The sequence below is a fragment of the Oncorhynchus mykiss genome, chromosome 19 (genome assembly GCF_013265735.2).
Source record: "Oncorhynchus mykiss isolate Arlee chromosome 19, USDA_OmykA_1.1, whole genome shotgun sequence".
NCBI lineage: Eukaryota > Metazoa > Chordata > Actinopteri > Salmoniformes > Salmonidae > Oncorhynchus > Oncorhynchus mykiss.
The window spans coordinates 52,097,762-52,118,332 of NC_048583.1; the positions used below are offsets into that span (position 1 = coordinate 52,097,762).

General features: G+C 44.9%; 2 protein-coding genes across 2 annotated transcripts; one reads left to right on the plus strand and one right to left on the minus strand.

The window, feature by feature from the left end:
* Window positions 1–2,087: 2,087 nt before the first annotated feature.
* On the minus strand, window positions 2,088–9,764 carry LOC110498093 (saccharopine dehydrogenase-like oxidoreductase). The gene is made up of 12 exons (XM_021574676.2): window positions 9,276–9,764; window positions 7,518–7,630; window positions 6,320–6,400; window positions 5,928–6,057; window positions 5,778–5,827; window positions 5,507–5,637; window positions 5,294–5,411; window positions 4,165–4,284; window positions 4,023–4,079; window positions 3,739–3,850; window positions 3,296–3,377; window positions 2,088–3,187 (listed from the first exon to the last, which is right to left on the minus strand). The coding sequence occupies exons 1-12, from the start codon at window positions 9,472–9,474 to the stop codon at window positions 3,097–3,099; spliced, it is 1,284 nt and encodes a 427-aa protein (XP_021430351.2). The 5' UTR covers window positions 9,475–9,764; the 3' UTR covers window positions 2,088–3,096.
* A 116-nt stretch (window positions 9,765–9,880) lies between these two features.
* Window positions 9,881–20,410, plus strand: tfb2m (transcription factor B2, mitochondrial). The gene is made up of 10 exons (XM_036955042.1): window positions 9,881–10,045; window positions 10,773–11,065; window positions 12,469–12,658; window positions 13,539–13,630; window positions 13,727–13,880; window positions 17,733–17,881; window positions 17,975–18,064; window positions 18,265–18,324; window positions 18,605–18,753; window positions 18,906–20,410. Exons 2-10 carry the CDS (start codon window positions 10,811–10,813, stop codon window positions 19,093–19,095), a joined length of 1,329 nt encoding a protein of 442 aa, XP_036810937.1. The 5' UTR covers window positions 9,881–10,045; window positions 10,773–10,810; the 3' UTR covers window positions 19,096–20,410.
* Window positions 20,411–20,571: the final 161 nt, after the last annotated feature.

The window sequence follows — 20,571 nt, forward strand, 5'->3', positions numbered from 1 at the left end:
ATATTTTCCAACGGGGCTATACATTTGGGTGAGGTTTATCTCTCGCCTGAGTAGCCCCGTTTCACTGCCAAAAATAAAATGAAACCATCTAGTGTTCAGCGAAATAACACCACAATGTCAAATACAGGTAGCCTAGTCAAACAACTAACATCCAATCACATTAACCGTTAGTCTCTAACGGTATGTAGCCAAACGTAGCTGCTGCTCATGTTGATATCTGTTCTGATGGCGCAAAAGCCATGACAGGGAGACATAGTGGAGAGGTAATGCGAGTGCAAGCAGTTGCTCCCGACGCCACTTGGGTACACTGCAGCATCCACCGAGAGGCTCTTGCTGCCAAGGGAATGCCTGAGAGCTTGAAAGAAGTTTTGGACATTACAGTGAAAATGGTTAACTTTGTTAGAGCAAGGCCCCTGAACTCTCATGTATTTTCCTCACTATGCAATGATCTGGGTAGCGACCTTGTAACGCTTTTACAACATACAGAAGTGCGCTGGTTATCAAGGGGCAAAGTATTGACAAGTTATTTTGAATTGAGAGATGAGCTTAAAGTTTTCTTTACTGACCATAATTTTCACTTGTCTGACCGCTTGCATGCATTTCTCACACGACTGGCATATCTGGGTGATGTTTTTTCTCACCTGAATGATCTGAATCTAGGATTACAGGGACTCTCCTCAACTATAATCAATGTGCGGAACAAAATTGGCCCAGCGTCGTCCAAGTTTGGCTGGTGTAGGCTGTCATTGTAAATAAGAATTTGTTCTTAACTGACTTGCCTAGTTAAATAAAGGTTTAAAAAAATGGACTCCTTCACTTTGTTGATTGCCCCCAAAATATCTGTCTGTTCTTCAGTTTGATCCCGGTGTCAGCATTAACGTTGTTTTGTTTCCCCTGTCCAAACGCTGTCTGTGTTTTGTTTCATGTCCATTATTTATTAAATGTTCACTCCCTGTACTTGCTTCTCGTCTCCCAGCATCTGTCCTTACACTCAAACTACTTTCAGTATATCCACTGAATAGCCTTATATGTAGCACAAACTTCTGTTTGTTCATTTTCATCATGTTATTTCACATTAGTTTTCAATGTTTAATTTCAATAGCTCTCTGGTCATGTGACCTTCAACCTGCTGTCAGAATATCCACTCACAAGCCTTATATATTGCACACTTGTTTGTCCATTTTCAGCTCACACGATTTTACATATTTTTCAAACTTTCACATTTCAATAGTTCCTTGGTCATGTGACCTACTGGACTCAAACAAGGTTCACAATGTCCACTGACTACCCCTCTATATTCCACACCCTTTAGTTTGTCCATTTTCAGCTCACGTAGTTTTACACAAATGAAATTTTTTCATTTCAATAGTTCCCTGGTCATGTGACCTACAACCCTCAAACTACTTCAAAGTATTTTTACTTAGTTACTTTACTCCACTGCATAGTATAGACAACATACATATAAGTCACAAGTACATTTTCATATAAAAGCCATACTGTTAGTGGCTCTCTTGGTTGAGACGTAAACACTCCAGTGTTTAGAGTCTGCACCCTGATGGCAGTACTGCATATTCATTGTCCAGTGTGTTTGATCAAAAATGATTGTTTTTAACTCTCTAACGTGTGCAGTCTTTGTAAATGTCTCCGAGGCCTTCCCTACAATCATACCACTGACCTACACAACTCTATAGGCTAGGGTATTCTGACTTACCCACAAGGGAGCCAAACCAGGCAACTTCACTAAATGTTAAGACGGGCTCAATAAAACATCTGGAAAACAGTATCATTCAGCCGTCTAAGTTTGCACAGGAAGCACATGTTTATTTGGCTGACTCATCAGAAAACCAGCTAAATTAATAATACATGGGAGACGGTTACAACTGGACAGACAGGTCTGAAAACAACGTTTTGCCCTTAGTGCCAAGGTACTACATGCACAGTAGACGTGAAACAATTGTAGATATTGTAGACAGAATAGGTAGGTATACTGCCCCTCCTCCTGGACAAGAGTCGCTGTCAGACCAGGCCTTCTGATATTTTCTGTGTAACTAAACGCTTACTGGTAAAGTGAGGACTCAGCCACAAGGTTGGTTGACTTCAGTAGTCTTGGTTTTATTCGGTCAGGTAGAGAAGAACTATAGCCCTAGCAGGCAAACAGAACAAGGACAAAACCTGCCCCAACACACACGCATAAATCAGTGAAACACAGAGAAGCCACGTCACTCCATCTTTCTGTGTGTTTTGAACTCAAACACCTATTTCTTACAAGCAGCAAGCACTGCTTTGTCAATCTCAGGTAAGTAATGTTGCTGCACATTCCTTAAAAACAGATCCAGCAAAACGGCTGGATTACTGGAATACTGCACATTACGGTTCACAAATGAAGAATTTCTGAAACCGTTCATAAGTGCTGATTCTCTTGAAACAAGGTTTCTGACGATGTGCTTGAAAACTAAACAGAGAAAGGACATTGAACTTACCGGAACATCCATAACAATGCAGTCAGGCTTTTTATTAAGAAAGAAAAACACAGGCACACACCAGCACGCATACGGGCATGTAACACACACACGGGCATGAAACGCACACACACGGGCATGAAACGCACACACACGGGCATGAAACGCACCGGCACGGGCATGAAACGCACACGCACGGGCATGAAACGCACACACACGGGCATGAAACGCACACACACGGGCATGAAACGCACACACACGGGCATGAAAAATACAACACCCACCACATACACACAGGCATGGAACACCCACCACACACACAGGGGAGAAGAGGCATTTGTATCCTACTCTACACAAACTGCACAACCGCTGGCGAGTTTATTAAAGCCGAGGCGACATTATTTGACAATAAAGTAACGGTCTCTTAAAAGACTCTACAGTCCCAGTCAGACAGAGGGTGGTCATTATCGGGCCATGCTGCAAAGGTAGAAGGAAGGACAAATCTAATCTTCAGCCTAATTAAGATGTTGCTGATATAGCCAATTTTCTCTTTGCAGCATGACCATTAGTGAGAACACCAGTGGAGTGCCAATACTGATGACCTGGGGTAAGGGGTCGGGTCAGAGGAGGTCACACATTATATGACAGAGAACTGGATGCCATGTTTGTTGAGGCGCTCCACCAGCGTGGTTCTGGAAAAAGCTGCTCCTGGGGTGTACACACCACCCCTAAAGAGAGAGACAGAGAGACAGAACAGGAGAGAGGGAAAGAAAATGCATCAGATGTAATACAGTACCCTGGTTGTGTGTGTGTGTGTGTGTGTGTGTGTAACTCACTTCTTGGGGAGGGCTGTGGGTTCGTTCAGGATGGTGATGGCAGCCTGTACCATGGCGATGGGCGTGGCCACGTAGCCTGCCTCTGAAACAGGGAGAGAAGCATTGTGTTATACCCAGCAGCGGCCGCAGGTTAGGTGGAGTAGGGGTTAAAAAATAGTCCTTGGGTGTGTGTGTTTGTGTGGATGTGTATTTAAGTACCAGGTCCTTGGACTAGTGTGTTTGTGTATTTAAGTACCTGGTCCTCGGACTAGTGTGTTTGTGTATTTAAGTACCTGGTCCTCGGACTAGTATGTTTGTGTTTAAGTACCAGGTCCTTGGACTAGTGTGTTTGTGTTGAAGTACCAGGTCCTTGGACTAGTGTGTTTGTGTATTTAAGTACCTGGTCCTTGGACTAGTGTGTTTGTGTTTAAGTACCAGGTCCTTGGACTAGTGTGTTTAAGTACCTGGTCCTTGGACTAGTGTGCGGATCTTAGCGTTGGGTCGTCCCTGGCTGGGGTCCTGTCCCTCAGTGTAGCCCTCTCCATAGAACGCAAACTGGAAGGATGAACCCTCCATCTGAGACACACACAAACACACCAATCACTGACTAGGAGCACCAGCCTCCAGTTGAGTGACAAACACACCAATCAATGTCAATTTCACAAACAAATTAAAGTTCAACATACCAGTAGATGTGTATTGTTAAAATGTATGAGTAACATCTCTCAAGAGATGGATAAAACTGTACCTGCTTTCTGGTTGGTCCATCCTTGGAGAAGAAACCAAAGGAGAAAAACTCTGGAAACTAAATACAGGAGAGGATGGAAGGTTTTAGGTTTTCCTTTCGTGTGTGTCTATAACAACGTGTCTGTCAGTGTGTCCTAGTTCACCTTAATCAGCAGGTTTCGTCCAAAGTCGAATTTGACCAGGAACCAGAACATCATCCCGGCAAACAGCATCTTGGCGATGTTGGCCACACCTCCTACTCCTGCATATGCACCATACTGGACCTGGGGTCAGACAAAAGGTCAAACAGAAGTCTCTCCCAAACCAACCACTTGCCCTCCATTGTATCATGTTGCTAAGGATACTCAGAGGGTGCCATCCAGAGTGGCGAGGGGATCAATAAACCAACGACTGGACACAATCCTTTATTTAAAAAATAAAACAGCATGAAATTCCCTGTTGTTTTATAAGATATAAAACAGTTAAACATTTCATTTGGGAGGCATTTGATTTGTTACTTGTGTCAACCCTTGAAATCAGACAAACGAACGTGAAATAATTAGGCACACCTCTCCATTCTTTTGTATTGAGTTGCACAAACTCCAAACATATCGCGGGGCACTTTCCTCTTGAGACGACAACCTTGATGGCTGGCTGAAGTGACTATCGGAAGGTTAAATTAGCCTCTACACACCATGTGTCAAACTCATTTCACAGAGGGTTGAGTGTGTCTTTTAGTTTTTCCTTTCAATTAAGACCTAGACAACCAGGTGAGGGGAGTTCCTTACTAATTAGTGACCTTAATTCATCAATCAAGTAGAGGGGAGGAGAAAACACGCAGACACTCAGCCCTCTGTGGAATGAGTTTGACACGTGCTCTACACCCTCAATTTTCACTCCCTAAGCTTTGGCATGGTTGTGCATAGTACGGAGGCTCGCGGGAACGTGCAAATGGATGGGCGAGGGGAAGGGGGTGATTTGGTATTTAGGTGAGGTTCTTAAACATGGACTTTTCCTCAACAGGCCCCATGGCTCATCCTTACAAATCTTACACATAAATAAGGCTTACATAAAAAAAATGTACTCAATTATCCCTTGTAACAAAGTTTGTAGCACACCGTATTCAGGTCATTACTCTGATATCCTATCCACAAAAGCATTTATTAGGATACATTCCATTTCAAAACTAAATTTGAACATTAGAGCCACAACACAAAATGGCACTGGGCTCATGACAACGAGAATACACATTGATCGGTGTCTGCGTGTATGTAATGTATTTGTGTGACCTACAGGTGTTTCCTGGTGTTCCTCCAGTAGAAAGCGTTGAGATCTCTTCACCACCGAGGGGTCGGCTCCCATGAACGGGACTGCATACTGCTGAACCTCATTACTATAGAACAGGGCACTCCTATTCACACAAACAAACAATAGAAAGTAACGTTATCCAACATACACACACACACATGCACGCGCAAACACACAAACACACACAGGCCCCTGTACCTGCGTTTGATCTTTGAGCCCACCACAGGGAGAGGTTTGTGTCCAAACTTCTTCCTGAGGCTCCGCAGCTTCCCGCTGTCAGCAAAACCATAGATGGCCGACTTCCATGTCCCGTCATTGATAGATCCACCCTGAGACAGAGAGAGACAACCGAATATCAACAAACATTCTTTAATCAAGATTGTACCTAATAATGTTACACAAGGATGAAGCAGGGATTACAAGGATGAGGACGGGGCAGTGTGAGGGTTTATGGGTAATGGAGTCTAACCTCAGGTCCTGTGCTGGCTGTCAGGAAGCTCTCCACAGCTGTAAGTGTCCCTGTAGCGAGAGACACACAAATGTGACACAACCACCCAATGGAGAGCACACACACACATAAACAAACAGATAAAGTAAACTATCAGGGACACAAACACACCTTTGAATTGTTCCCTGGTGTAAAGGACTCCCATGTCTGCAGGTATGGAGTCAAAGCCACAAGCCCCCACGATGTACACTCCCTTATCAGCTGCCTGGCTGTTGTAATTCAACTGCATACTCTCTAGGAACTACACACACACACACACACACACACAGGACTGTTGTGGTGGTAGAGCATGTGATTTTATTGATGTTGTGGAGAAAACAGGCAGGGTATGCTGAAATATTTAAGAGGACAGCATGGTGTCCAGCAGCCTTCCCATTTAACTTAGTGGTGTGTGTGAGATATTGCTTCTACCTATCAAGTCCTGTCCAGTCTACGGGAGTGATAGGGTGTAGAGGGTTGATTAGGGGTTGAGGCCTGGTGACTTTGTTGTTACATTGTCTTACCTGGGGTTCTCCACAGATGTCAATGCAGTGTGCGCTGTTCTCCACGCATGCCTTCACCACAGGCTCACCCCAGAACCTGTACTACACAAACAGCATTATCATCTAAAATATGACACCTCACTAAGGTGTTTATGTTACAACAGCAAAAACTCAATCATTACACACACACACACACACACACACACACACACACACACATCCTTTTTCTCTGGACTGGCTAATCGTGTGCGTATGCGTGCTGACATACAGTACAAGGTGCACTAGTGATAGCCACCGTCATCATTGCTGCCGTTTCACAAGTTGCAAAGTCATGTCCTCACTGCTATCAGACCTCATTCTGCAAAGTCATGTCCTCACTGCTATCAGACCTCATTCTGCAAAGTCATGTCCTCACTGCTATCAGACCTCATTCTGCAAAGTCATGTCCTCACTGCTATCAGACCTCATTCTGCAAAGTCATGTCCTCACTGCTATCAGACCTCATTCTGCAAAGTCATGTCCTCACTGCTATCAGACCTCATTCTGCAAAGTCATGTCCTCACTGCTATCAGACCTCATTCTGCAAAGTCATGTCCTCACTGCTATCAGACCTCATTCTGCAAAGTCATGTCCTCACTGCTATTAGACCTCATTCTGCAAAGTCATGTCCTCACTGCTATCAGACCTCATTCTGCAAAGTTATGTCCTCACTGTTATTAGACCTCATTCTGCAAAGTCATGTCCTCACTGCTATTAGACCTCATTCTGCAAAGTCATGTCCTCACTGCTATCAGACCGCATTCTGCAAAGTCATGTCCTCACTGCTATCAGACCTCATTCTGCAAAGTCATGTCCTCACTGCTATCAGACCTCATTCTGCAAAGTCATGTCCTCACTGCTATCAGACCTCATTCTGCAAAGTCATGTCCTCACTGCTATCAGACCTCATTCTGCAAAGTCATGTCCTCACTGCTATCAGACCACATTCTGCAGCTCCATGGCACAACAGGAGGGCAGAGTGGTGATCAGGACTGACATCAAAACACTCTTCCATACTAATATCTGAATTCTAAAAATGGAAGAGGCAGCATTGATTTCCCTCTTCATTTCTGACAATCACACTCATTGTGTCTCTGCAGCACTTACAGTATGTGTCTGTCTGTGTGTGTGTGTGTGTGTGTGTGCTGTGGTGTGTGGCATCTCCACAGTCAGTACTTACTGGCCCCACACAGTTGAGAACAATAACAGCCTGTTTGCACATGGCGGCCAGAGAATCAGGCTCTCCCACATCAGCCACAATGATCTCCACCGCAGTCCTCAGCTCTGACTTACCTGAAACACACAGCAGAGGAGTCAGTCATTTCACCATTATATTATTAACACATTTACAAATACAACACACTTCATTATGTGTTGAACAAACTACAATATATTGTACAACAATGATCTGGTTTAAAATAGCTCAGTGACCAAAAAGTAATTGGGTGGGCCAGTGTGGCTGACTCTTTGTTTGGCAGACCCCTGAATTGAATTCTGAATGTGTAGCCTATCCTTCAAAGTACAACATTGCTATCTGTTTTTACCCCCAAGCCCCTGTGTCACTGTTTCCTTCAATCTAGTTCAGATACATTTCTAAGTGTTAAAGTGTGTCACCTCTTGGAAAATGAGTCAGAATGAGGACTAAAAGAGAACCTAATAAAATAAAATCAGCCTTTTTTATTCTGGTTCAATAAAGTACCTTTGAAGAGCATCATGAACAGTACACCGTCAGGTATCTTTCCTGTGCAGTTTTGCATTTGCCCCCAGTATAAGTTATACTACTAGCCTACTGTAATTACCAAACATGAACTGCTGTAAGTTATGTACACACTGAATGCACACACCGAATGCTGTGCCATATACTTGACATAGCCATAACAGATAGAAAAATACTGCCCGATTGAAATCTCAACGATGGAGGAAAAACAAGGGGTCAGTAGATGGATGAACGATTATAAAACATTGCAGTCACAATGTACACAAATGCCAAACTAGGCTATGGGTCTGTTGCATATTCCAAACAAACTCTCTGAAGTACCTGAGAATGTGTATTATTTTGCCATATAACCCATTACAACTGTGTCTAGAATGGCAAGCTGGCCACGGCTATAGAGCAGGAGACAGAGTCAACATTGAGGCCAGGGGTGGGAAGGTTGAGGCTATATCCCAATTGGGGTATTTTTCATCAGCTGTTGTCGAGGGCTATCCCAGGAGGGCAGCAAGAACGGCTCCATTCTCCTAATCTCAACCCTATTAGAACCCATCCCTTTCCTGGAAAGCCAGCCACTCACTAACCAAAAACTGTAGCCAGCCACTCACTAACCATTAAAATGTATTAAGTGCTGCATAGAGCAACTTTGTAGAGTGTAAGCTATCTGGTCTAACAACATATCTTTCCAGCTACCACAACTACTGAAACACATAAGTGACTAAATCAAATTGTATTGGTCACATACACATGTTTAGCAGATGTTATTGTGAGTGTAGGGAAACGCTTGTTTCTAGCTCTAACAGTGCAGTTATATCTAACAATTTCACAACAACACACACATCTAAAGTAAAGTAATGGAATTAAAATATACATTTGTCTGTGCACTTGAGTTATATATTTTTCTAAGCCTATGGCATACTGAGTGCAGAACATCCTTGGTCAAAACACTTGGTTAAATGATACAGTGACTCCTTGTTCCAAGTTAAATCAGGTGAGTTTGCTGGCTGGCACGACACAGTAGACACACTGTGTGACACCCAGCTAGCAAACTTCCTTGAATCCCTCTGTGAAATCCAATGACAATGCACAATGGTGTCAGTCAGCTAACTAGACCAAATATCCTCTCTGGCTTGACATATATCCAGATTTAACTAATTCAATGTGTAACAAACTGTATTAGCTAGTTTGCTAAGGTTACATGTCAATGAGACCAGTAACGTTACGTACCGAGGGCTCCGGCGGCCTGCTCTAGAACTTTGTCCAGTTTCTGTCTGCTTCTCCCAGCCACAGCCCATTTCAGCGTCCCATTCGGGCCCTCCGACACGATCCTGGCCACCTCTTCAACCACGAACTGCCCGGTGAAACCCGAAGCTCCGAAAATAACAATGTGATAAGGTCTGCTAGAGGAGGTATCCACCTTCGCCATAGTTACAAATAGCTAGTTATACTCAAGGAAACACACAGCACAAGGGGCGAAACCGGGAATAAGCTTACAAGAAATGGGCTCGTACAAGTCATATAGCAAAGCTGTGACTTCCGTAGTCTGATGATGATGCTGCTCGGTCGACGCAATGATCTAATCACCAAAACACCGGTGATGCAAATAGTCTACATGCACAAACTAAGCTTTTTATTTATGCTAGTTTAAATATATATTTTTGTATTTGTTATAACATGTTATTTGATCTCATTACCCACCCGATTAGAATACAAACACGATTAGAATACAAATTAAATAACCAATTGAAACGGTGAGATCAAAAAAGTAGGCGTGGTTATACACATTTTTGATTAAGATTGGCTCTCTGTCCTGTCAATCTCTTATTTCGTCGCTTGCTAGTGACGTAAAACCATCACTGTAAGATGTGCGTTGTGAAATCAACGAGGGTCAACATGTTCAATGTCACTGCATTTTTACAACATTCTGGGAGATGTAAGCTGTCTTTAGATTAAAATAAGAGCAACATCAGGACAAACGACGATATATCTGAGATAAAGTAAGCCCAGTTTTGACGCAATGTATCATACTTGCTGTTGATGATCAGCTTGCCAGATATATCTCTAACGTTAGCCAGCTAGTATTGTAGCTAGCTTACTTGCTAAACGTAACGTTGCAGAGCATTTTCCATAGTACAAGGCATGCAAGCTAGATATCTATCCAGACCGATAGCCATATCCAAAATTGTTTGGCAGAAGAAATTTAAAATAAACGTTTAGGTTGGTATCTAATGTAGCTAGCTACCTAACATTTTATATAGGTAGCTAACTACCTAGCTAACGTTAGCTAGCTGGCTACCTCAGCTTTTGATATAACGTTAGTAACTTAGCTAGCTTACTTGAGTCCAAAGTTATTGATCCGATTCGACGATAAGTCAAATTATTCACTCAACATCACCAAGTATATAAACATAATTTAACGTTGAGAAATAATGTCAAGACACGTGGTGTCGGGCATGAGTGTAAACTAGTTAACGTTAGTTACATTCTGTAAAGTGTCGTATTTCAAGGACATGTTTTTGTTGACAGTACGCTGGTCCCCATCAACTGTGGCTATCATGAATATTTTTCTAGTAAACTATAGACACTACTCGTAAACTAAGCTCTAATTGAGTGGTGTCTAACCAAACTATTGCATCCAGAATAATATGTAGTGTTAACCATAGACTTAGACATAGACTTATTCAGAGCTCTTCCTAACCTCGGCCTCTTCTTCATCATTCACAGGTTGTGAGCATCATCCCTCCTCTTGTCATCTGTCTGCCATGTCCACTCAGGCAAGTAAACTGTTTGTGGTAGCGGTGCGGTCTGCATGTTGCCACCCCAGGGCTAGGCCCACCCTGAAGCAGTCTGCCTCTCCCTGTAGCCCCAGGGTCCTGCTCCAGAGACGGACCTTCAGCCTGGACTCGCTTTCCTCTGGCCCCGGCCGGCCACAGCCCCAACAGGCTAGAACAGACCGGGCATCCCCCTCTTTAGCCCCAACCCACAGGAACCTGTCAGCTGTGGCTGTCTCTGTCCAGGTAGAGATACCGGTGGTGTTTTATGGACAAGTAACAATGTATCCATAACAACAGCAAACCAGTTGCTCCAAAACTGTGGGAAAGCTACTGGGTTTGTGTTTGTTAACAATGTCTTATTGGTTTTGCACAACAGTTATGCTCGAGCTCTGGGGGCCCATGTAAACCTTTTTATTCGCCGTATCTACTAGGAAGCTACGTGTTTCTTGGGCTTACAGGAATGTGACTGAAAAAGTGCATTATTGAACAAGATTAACTGTATAGGATGCTCTGGGGACAGGTCATCTGGATACTGGACAGACAATAAATTGGCAGATGCAAACTGATTATAATCTTCAGTGGATAACAATTCTCGGTTTGAGTTGTGTGGTTGCAATATCAACAGTGCCTTATCTCTGGTATATCTTGGCATGCATCATTCAAGACTGAGTTGAAATGGTGTGCAGCACAATGGACATAAGTGCCAGAGTTTACAGTACTCAGTATAGAAAACAGTTGGGCCAGCAACCTCGACCTACAGGTTGTGGCAAAAACATTAGCACACAAAGGACTTCAGGCGGTGTCTCGAATTGGATTTAATTAAATGTATCTTGAATATTGCAGCCCATTTGTGTAGGCGATTAGTCATACAAGACCCGCTGAATTCAACAACAAATAGTGGCTGAATTAATCCATGAGCCAACTCCTTTTTTCCCCCTCGTTAGGCTATGATATTACATTTTTATGAAAAGTTACTAAATACTGTATAACACAATAGATGGTAGGATACACTGCATAACAAAACAATCCCTAGTAAACTAGAGATCTGAGGGTGGACTGGCTGTATTATTTGGCATTAATAGACTGGTTTTACAAACGGCTTTCTATCCAAGCTGGGAGAGCGCACGAGGACCGCTCATGTCATGCAGGTTCAGGAACAATCTGCAATGTTTGAATTTCCAACTTTTTAATTACTGCACAAGGAAATACATTATTACCAGCAGTCAAAAAATGACAGCATTGCGACACCTATGTATAGATTTGTGAAATGTTGCGCTTAACTTGAGAACATGGCAACCAAATAGGCCTACCAAGATACATTTATCTGTTAGCTAAAGCAAGGCTAGACATACCCTGGCACCACAGAAAGCCTATCATTAATTCAATAGACATGCAGCCGCATAGACATGTCACAATTTGGGCACCACGGACAGTCAGCAGTATAGTTAATACGTTGTGAGTGGCTGACGTTCCCTTTCTGGGGGGTGGGGGCAAACTGCAACCTTCCAGAGAAACTGCATTACGCCAGTGGTGGCCAGTCCTGGGTTGAGGCAGGATGGAGCGATGAAGGAAGAGGGGAGTGTTCATTGAAGTAGGGAAGATGAAAGGAGAATGTTTGTTAACGTGTCTGTCTCGTGTGTGTTTAGGAACAGAGTCGCCCGCTGGGCAGGTATGACTTCCTGGACCTAGGGGAGGTAGAGGAGAACACTCAGAGGGCTCAGCTCTGTAGAACCATCAAAAGGTTCATCATAGACCCTGCCCTGGCCAAACTGGTCACTCACCACCTAGGACCTGACCTGGAGGAAAGCAAAGCTGTTATATTTGAATGTAATCCAGGTACGTGCTGCGTCTGTGCTCTATGTCATTTGGGACTTAAAATCTAATTTTAGTTGTCACCTCGCCGAATACAACCTTACAGTGAAACGCTTACTTATAAGCCCTTAACCGACAATGCAGTTTTAAGAAAAATACCTAAAAGTAACAAAATTAAAGAGCAGCAGTAAAATAATAATATTGAGGCTACATACAGGGGTGGGGTACCGGTTAGTCGCGGTAATATGTACATGTAGGTAGAGTTATTAAAGTGACTATATTCATAGATAATAACACAGAGCAGCAGCAGACTTTTTAAAATTTGATTTATTTCACCTTTATTTAACCAGGTAGGCAAGTTGAGAACACCTTTATTTAACCAGGTAGGCAAGTTGAGAACACCTTTATTTAACCAGGTAGGCAAGTTGAGAACACCTTTATTTAACCAGGTAGGCCAGTTGAGAACACCTTTATTTAACCAGGTAGGCTAGTTGAGAACACCTTTATTTAACCAGGTAGGCCAGTTGAGAACACCTTTATTTAACCAGGTAGGCAAGTTGAGAACCAGTTCTCATTTACAATTGCGACCTGGCCAAGATAAAGCAAAGCAGTTCAACACATACAACAACAGAGTTACACATAGTGTAAAACAAACATACAGTCAATAATACAGTAGAAACAAGTCTATATACGATGTGAGCAAATGAGGTGAGATAAGGGAGGTAAAGGCAAAAAAAAGGCCATGGTGGCAAAGTAAATACAATATAGCAAGTAAAACACTGGAATGGTAGTGTGGTTTGTAACAATGGGAGAGGTTTGTGTGTGTGGTCAGTAACAATGGGAGAGGTTTGTGTGTGTGGTCAGTAACAATGGGAGTGTTCATTAGAATGTGTGTGTGTCTCAGGCCCAGGGGTGTTGACTAGGACTCTGCTGAATTCTGGAGCTCAGAGAGTGGTGACGCTGGAGGGAGAGAAGTCCTTCCTACCTGACCTGCAGGTGAGTCTACCCAGCCTCTGGCCAGGGTCGTTTTCAGTAGGAGAGTTACATGTCTACACATCTTCATTGTACCAACATTCTGGCGTGTGTGTGTAGGCTTTGGAGTGTCTTCTGGATGGTCAGCTGGAGGTGGTCCACTGTGATTTCTTCAAGCTGGACCCTATGGGCAGAGGCAGCATGAGACCTCCGGCCATGTACACTGACAAACTGTTCACTGACCTGGGCATATCAGAGGCAAACTGGACCGATGGTGAGACACACACAGGAAAAAGACATACAAAGACACATTATCAGACTCCCCTTTATTCACCAAGTACATCTATACTAGGGATACAACGGTATAGTGGGCCCACGGTTCGGTATGTATCACGCTTTGTGGGCAATGGTACAGTGGGCCCACGGTTCGGTATGTATCACGCTTTGTGGGCAACGGTACAGTGGGCCCACGGTTCGGTATGTATCACGCTTTGTGGGCAACGGTACAGTGGGCCCACGGTTCGGTATGTATCACGCTTTGTGGGCAACGGTACAGTGGGCCCACGGTTCGGTATGTATCACGCTTTGTGGGCAACGGTACAGTGGGCCCACGGTTCGGTATGTATCACGCTTTGTGGGCAACGGTACAGTGGGCCCACGGTTCGGTATGTATCACGCTTTGTGGGCAACGGTACAGTGGGCCCACGGTTCGGTATGTATCACGCTTTGTGGGCAACGGTACAGTGGGCCCACGGTTCGGTATGTATCACGCTTTGTGGGCAACGGTACAGTGGGCCCACGGTTCGGTATGTATCACGCTTTGTGGGCAACGGTACAGTGGGCCCACGGTTCGGTATGTATCACGCTTTGTGGGCAACGGTACAGTGGGCCCACGGTTCGGTATGTATCACGCTTTGTGGGCAACGGTACAGTGGGCCCACGGTTCGGTATGTATCACGCTTTGTGGGCAACGGTACAGTGGGCCCACGGTTTGGTATGTATCACGCTTTGTGGGCAACGGTACAGTGGGCCCACGGTTCGGTATGTATCACGCTTTGTGGGCAACGGTACAGTGGGCCCACGGTTCGGTATGTATCACGCTTTGTGGGCAACGGTACAGTGGGCCCACGGTTTGGTATGTATCACGCTTTGTGGGCAACGGTACAGTGGGCCCACGGTTTGGTATGTATCACGCTTTGTGGGCAACGGTACGGTTTCGATATCTTTATATTTAAGAAACAAATTCAAACACATCACCCTTTAAACAATTAACTATTTATTTTTCCTAAAAACAAATCAAACATTTCATTCAGAAAAATGGCAGCATGACTGACTAGGCCTGGTTTCTGTCTCTACTGTATGAAATCAAGGGGAGAAAAACGTTCAAATTAAAGGTGCTTCTTAGCTTTGACAACCTGTAGCTCTTCATCTCCCAATCCAGTACACAGTGAACCGTCAGAGAGAGGTAGCTTCCAGTACACAGTGAACCGTCAGAGGGAGGTAGCTTCCAGTACACAGTGAACCGTCAGAGAGAGGTAGCTTCCAGTACACAGTGAACCGTCAGAGGGAGGTAGCTTCCAGTACACAGTGAACCGTCAGAGAGAGGTAGCTTCCAGTACACAGTGAACCGTCAGAGAGAGGTAGCTTCCAGTACACAGTGAACCGTCAGAGAAAGGTAGCTTCCAGTACACAGTGAACCGTCAGAGAGAGGTAGCTTCCAGTACACAGTGAACCGTCAGAGAGAGGTAGCTTCCAGTACACAGTGAACCGTCAGAGAGAGGTAGCTTCCAGTACACAGTGAACCGTCAGAGGGAGGTAGCTTCCAGTACACAGTGAACCGTCAGAGAGAGGTAGCTTCCAGTACACAGTGAACCGTCAGAGAGAGGTAGCTTCCAGTACACAGTGAACCGTCAGAGAAAGGTAGCTTCCAGTACACAGTGAACCGTCAGAGAGAGGTAGCTTCCAGTACACAGTGAACCGTCAGAGAGAGGTAGCTTCCAGTACACAGTGAACCGTCAGAGAGAGGTAGCTTCCAGTACACAGTGAACCGTCAGAGAGAGGTAGCTTCCAGTACACAGTGAACCGTCAGAGAAAGGTAGCTTCCAGTACACAGTGAACCGTCAGAGAGAGGTAGCTTCCAGTACACAGTGAACCGTCAGAGGGGTAGCTTCCAGTACACAGTGAACCGTCAGAGAGAGGTAGCTTCCAGTACACAGTGAACCGTCAGAGAGAGGTAGCTTCCAGTACACAGTGAACCGTCAGAGGGGTAGCTTCCAGTACACAGTGAACCGTCAGAGGGGTAGCTTCCAGTACACAGTGAACCGTCAGAGAGAGGTAGCTTCCAGTACACAGTGAACCGTCAGAGGGGGGTAGCTTCCAGTACACAGTGAACCGTCAGAGAGGGGGGTAGCTTCCAGTACACAGTGAACCGTCAGAGAGAGGGGTAGCTTCCAGTACACAGTGAACCGTCAGAGAGGGGGGTAGCTTCCAGTACACAGTGAACCGTCAGAGAGGGGGGTAGCTTCCAGTACACAGTGAACCGTCAGAGAGGGGGGTAGCTTCCAGTACACAGTGAACCGTCAGAGAGGGGGGTAGCTTCCAGTACACAGTGAACCGTCAGAGAGGGGTCACTTCCAGTACACAGTGAACCGTCAGAGAGGGGGGTAGCTTCCAGTACACAGTGAACCGTCAGAGAGGGGGGTAGCTTCCAGTACACAGTGAACCGTCAGAGAGGGGGGTAGCTTCCAGTACACAGTGAACCGTCAGAGAGGGGGGTAGCTTCCAGTACACAGTGAACCGTCAGAGAGGGGGGTAGCTTCCAGTACACAGTGAGCCGTCAGAGAGGGGGGTAGCTTCCAGTACACAGTGAACCGTCAGAGAGGGGGGTAGCTTCCAGTACACAGTGAACCGTCAGAGAGGGGGGTAGCTTCCAGTACACAGTGAGCCGTCAGAGAGGGGGGTAGCTTCCAGTACACAGTGAACCGTCAGAGAGGGGGGTAGCTTCCAGTACACAGTGAACCGTCAGAGAGAGGGGTAGCTTCCAGTACACAGTGAACCATCAGAGAGGGGTAGCTTCCAGTACACAGTGAACCGTCAGAGAGGGGTCACTTCCAGTACACAGTGAACCGTCAGAGAGGGGTCACTTCCAGTACACAGTGAACCGTCAGAGAGAGGTAGCTTCCAGTACACAGTGAACCGTCAGAGAGGGGTCACTTCCAGTACACAGTGAACCGTCAGAGAGAGGTAGCTTCCAGTACACAGTGAACCGTCAGAGGTAGCTTCCAGTACACAGTGAACCGTCAGAGAGAGGTAGCTTTGCGTTGCTCTGGATGTCCAACTATCAGTGGAGAGAGCTAGATTGGGTGTCTGTCAATTGTGTGTGCAGACTGTACTTTGTTTTACGGCCTTCTTACCCTCGTCATCGTATTGTAACGTCCCTCGGTTTATAAGCGCGGAAATCGACTCTGCCGTTGGAGCGTATTTTTGCGGCACAGACGATGGTGCGCTGGACATTGGGCTAGAAGGTCGAGGGTTCGAGACCTGCTCCCTGCTGTTTCATTACAGTATTGAACGCTGAATCCAAAATGTTCCCACACAGCGGATTTGAAAGACGGCGGTGCCTCTTAAAATGTGCTTCTCTCGGTCTTGCTAGCGCTCGCCATTGTCACGTTGGAGCTGAGAGAATACTTGTTATTAGTTTCCCCTCCTCGTGGGGACCCTTTAGGGATATTTCCTACTGAGGCGTCATTGCAAATCGTCATTGTTTGTTTAAGGGGGTTGCGGTTACTGCGATTGAGACATTGAGACATTGTTGTGGAGTAAAGTTTGTCAGCCCTCAGGAGCTCCCTAACGGCCCCAAGCGGCACGTGTGGATCTGAATGTACAATGTGTGTGTAGTCTGCAGCGCAATTATCAAGTTTTGGAAAAGGACAGGCATACCATAATTCCGCGGTGCACGTGTGCGTATTGAACTGTAGGGGGCGTACTGAACGGTTCCATAACATACTGTACCGTTGCATCCCTCATCTATACCAGGAATTTGACCCTGGTGAAAAGGTGCTGACTACAATAGATATAACAAACTGTCCTGTTTTTCTGTGTTTGTTAACTGTGTGTGTGTGTGTAGAGGTTCCAGTGAAGGTGGTTGGTATATTACCCCAGCGCATTGAGAGGAGTCAGCTGTGGAAGCTGCTGTATGTTCTGTTTGATCGGCTCTCTATCTACCGTTACGGACGAGTAGAGCTCAACATGTTCATCAGCGAGAAGGAATACCTGGTGAGTGCACACACGCACACAGAGACTCAATGAGCGCAAATGCAGTGGTGTTTTAACAATGGTGTGGATGGTTTTGTTCTTTTTCTCCCATAGAAACTAATGGCTAAGCCAGGGGACATGTTGAACTACAGAGCGTTTGGCGCTTTATGGCAGATGGCATGCCACATCGAACTGCTACACAAGGTGAGAGGGAAGGGCTATAACTGGAGGACTGGAAATAAGCAGGAGGGGGAGAGAAGTTGATATACCTGGTGGGAAGATTAGGGGGTGTGTGAGTTAAGGTAGAACTGGAGGAATGGAAAATGAAAAGTGGTGAGAGCAGATGTCAGAGCTTTGACAGTGTCTCTTCTAACAGATGCTCTTCTCTGTGTGTTCTCTTTCAGGAGCCGTGGGCATCGTTTGTGACTTCTTCTAAGTACAAGCTGGCCATTCCAAAGAGCAGAGTAAGGATGCACTGTTCTACCAGCATCATAATGGAACATTCACTTCGTCAGATCCTCCTGTGTTTGAATATACAGTGAAAGACAATGTCATGTACTACATATTGGAGACTTGTTACAAATATTGGATAACTGCTAATTCTGCTCTTCTGTGTGTTTTTACATTTTATGATCGTTGCTATTGAGTTTGTCTCTTCTATAAAGCGCACTGTACCGGCGTAGCTACAACCATTAAAAAACAGACAAGGTCTGAAGCCTGTCGTTTTCTTCCTCCGTCCTCCAGCTTCCTAATGACAACCTGTGTCTGGTGCGAATGACACCTCGCAAGGACCTGTTCTCCGCCTCGCTGACCCCCTCCAATGCAGCCACCCTGGTTATGATGGTCAAACAATGTTTGGCCAAGAGGAAGGCCCGGCTAGTAGACCGGCTCAAGTGAGTGGAACTCGCGCGCGCGCACACAATCTTGCACAGACCGTTTCAAGTGAGTGCTGTACAAATTTAAATATGATCCTTGTTGGCCACATTGATAATTTAGTTTGCTCTCTTTCTCCATCTCTGCCTCTCACCCTCATTCTCTCTCCCAGTATGTGGAGTCCAGACAGTGGTCCTAAGCTGCTGAAGGAGATGGGGATGCAGGAGGATGTACTGACGGGCCATGTCTACCCAGAGGAGTACAAGCAGCTGTTTGAACTGGTGGATAAGTCCCAGGAGTTCACCCAGAGCTGGCTGTATGAGGAGGTACTGGAGAACACCCAGAAGGAGGGATGGATATAGACACACAGCGCCACCACTAGGATTGGAGGGGTAGTGCAGCCAGGCTGTCCGAGGCTACAATTCTAGATAACCCTAAACCCCCAAGTTGTTGGACTGTTGAACCACTCCCAACGTCATAGTTTAGGGTGGTCCTGAGCTGATGAGTTTGGTATTTTATCTTCTTAAAAGGGGCTACGGTGTTTGTCCTGAGCTCTATGCGAAGTGCTGTCGAGCCGAAGAGTGTACTGGTGAAAGGCTGCCGCTCCTACCCTCACAGGACGTTTTCTCTGCGGTTGGTTACGGGTAGCAGCAGAATGGTTACTTTATTGGCAAAGCAAGGTTATAATGAGTCAATATGTATTTAAACCATTCAATCACATTTTGTCACTGTTATTCATGGGTTTTTAATACTATAGGCTTTTTGCTAACACAGCACATGAAACTAACTGGGTCATACTAGTATGCGTTTCCTGAAAACCTGATGTTGAATTGCATTGAATACTTCATCGGGCAGAAATGAGCGTTTTGAATCACGAAAGTTTCCTCGCATGACATCTATAAGTCAGAATGTTGAATAAAATATTTTTAAGTACTTTACTGGTCAGTCCTTTTGGAGGTGGGAATGTGAGACAATATATCCACAGGAAAGTGAAATTACATCAACTTTTCAAAGCACTGGTAGAGCGTTCAGATTTCTATCACCTGAAGCATGCGCAGAACCATGTGAAGCCGTGCATGAGCTTGGCAAGTATGCATGCTTCAGATGATCTAAATCTGAAAGCAATAGCAGAACTTTGAAAAGTTGATGGAATTATACTTTCCTGTGGACATACTGTCTTACATTCCTACCTGCAAAAGGACCAACCACATGGACAACCAGAAAAGTACATTCAAATAACATTTTATTCAACATTCTGGCTTGTAGAGGTCGTGAGAGGAAACGTTCCTGATTCAAACGCTCGTTTCTGCCCGACATGCAATTCAACGTCAGGTTTCCAGGCAATCATATGTGATTGGTTTCTACCGCTTGAATTGTTTTGTGTATAGGTAACTTTTTAGTGTACATGCATACCATGTCTACATGTATTGACAGTTCATTCAGTTATATGTACAGTTTTGGGCTATTAGGACTAATTCTAAATGGTAAGTACTAAAATGTCTGATCATGGTCAGTCAGTCTGCCATTCTGTATTCGCTGATTGTCATCATATGCCTTAGCATTCCACCTGGATAAATGATTTTGTGATTAGAGTACATCAAAAAGCATATTGCATCTTTCATGCTATATCCATTGGAGGAAATGTAATTATCAAAATAAATGTTTTGATTAATACTGGTGGACTGTTTCAAAGGTAATTTATTTAAAATTTATGCATAATTGGTGTGTTGCAAATCATGACTGTGGGAGTCTGTGTGCATTGTTGGTCGACAATGCTGTTTAGAAACTTAGTATTCAACTAGTATTGCCACTATTTTTGACAAACTGTTTATCCCCGC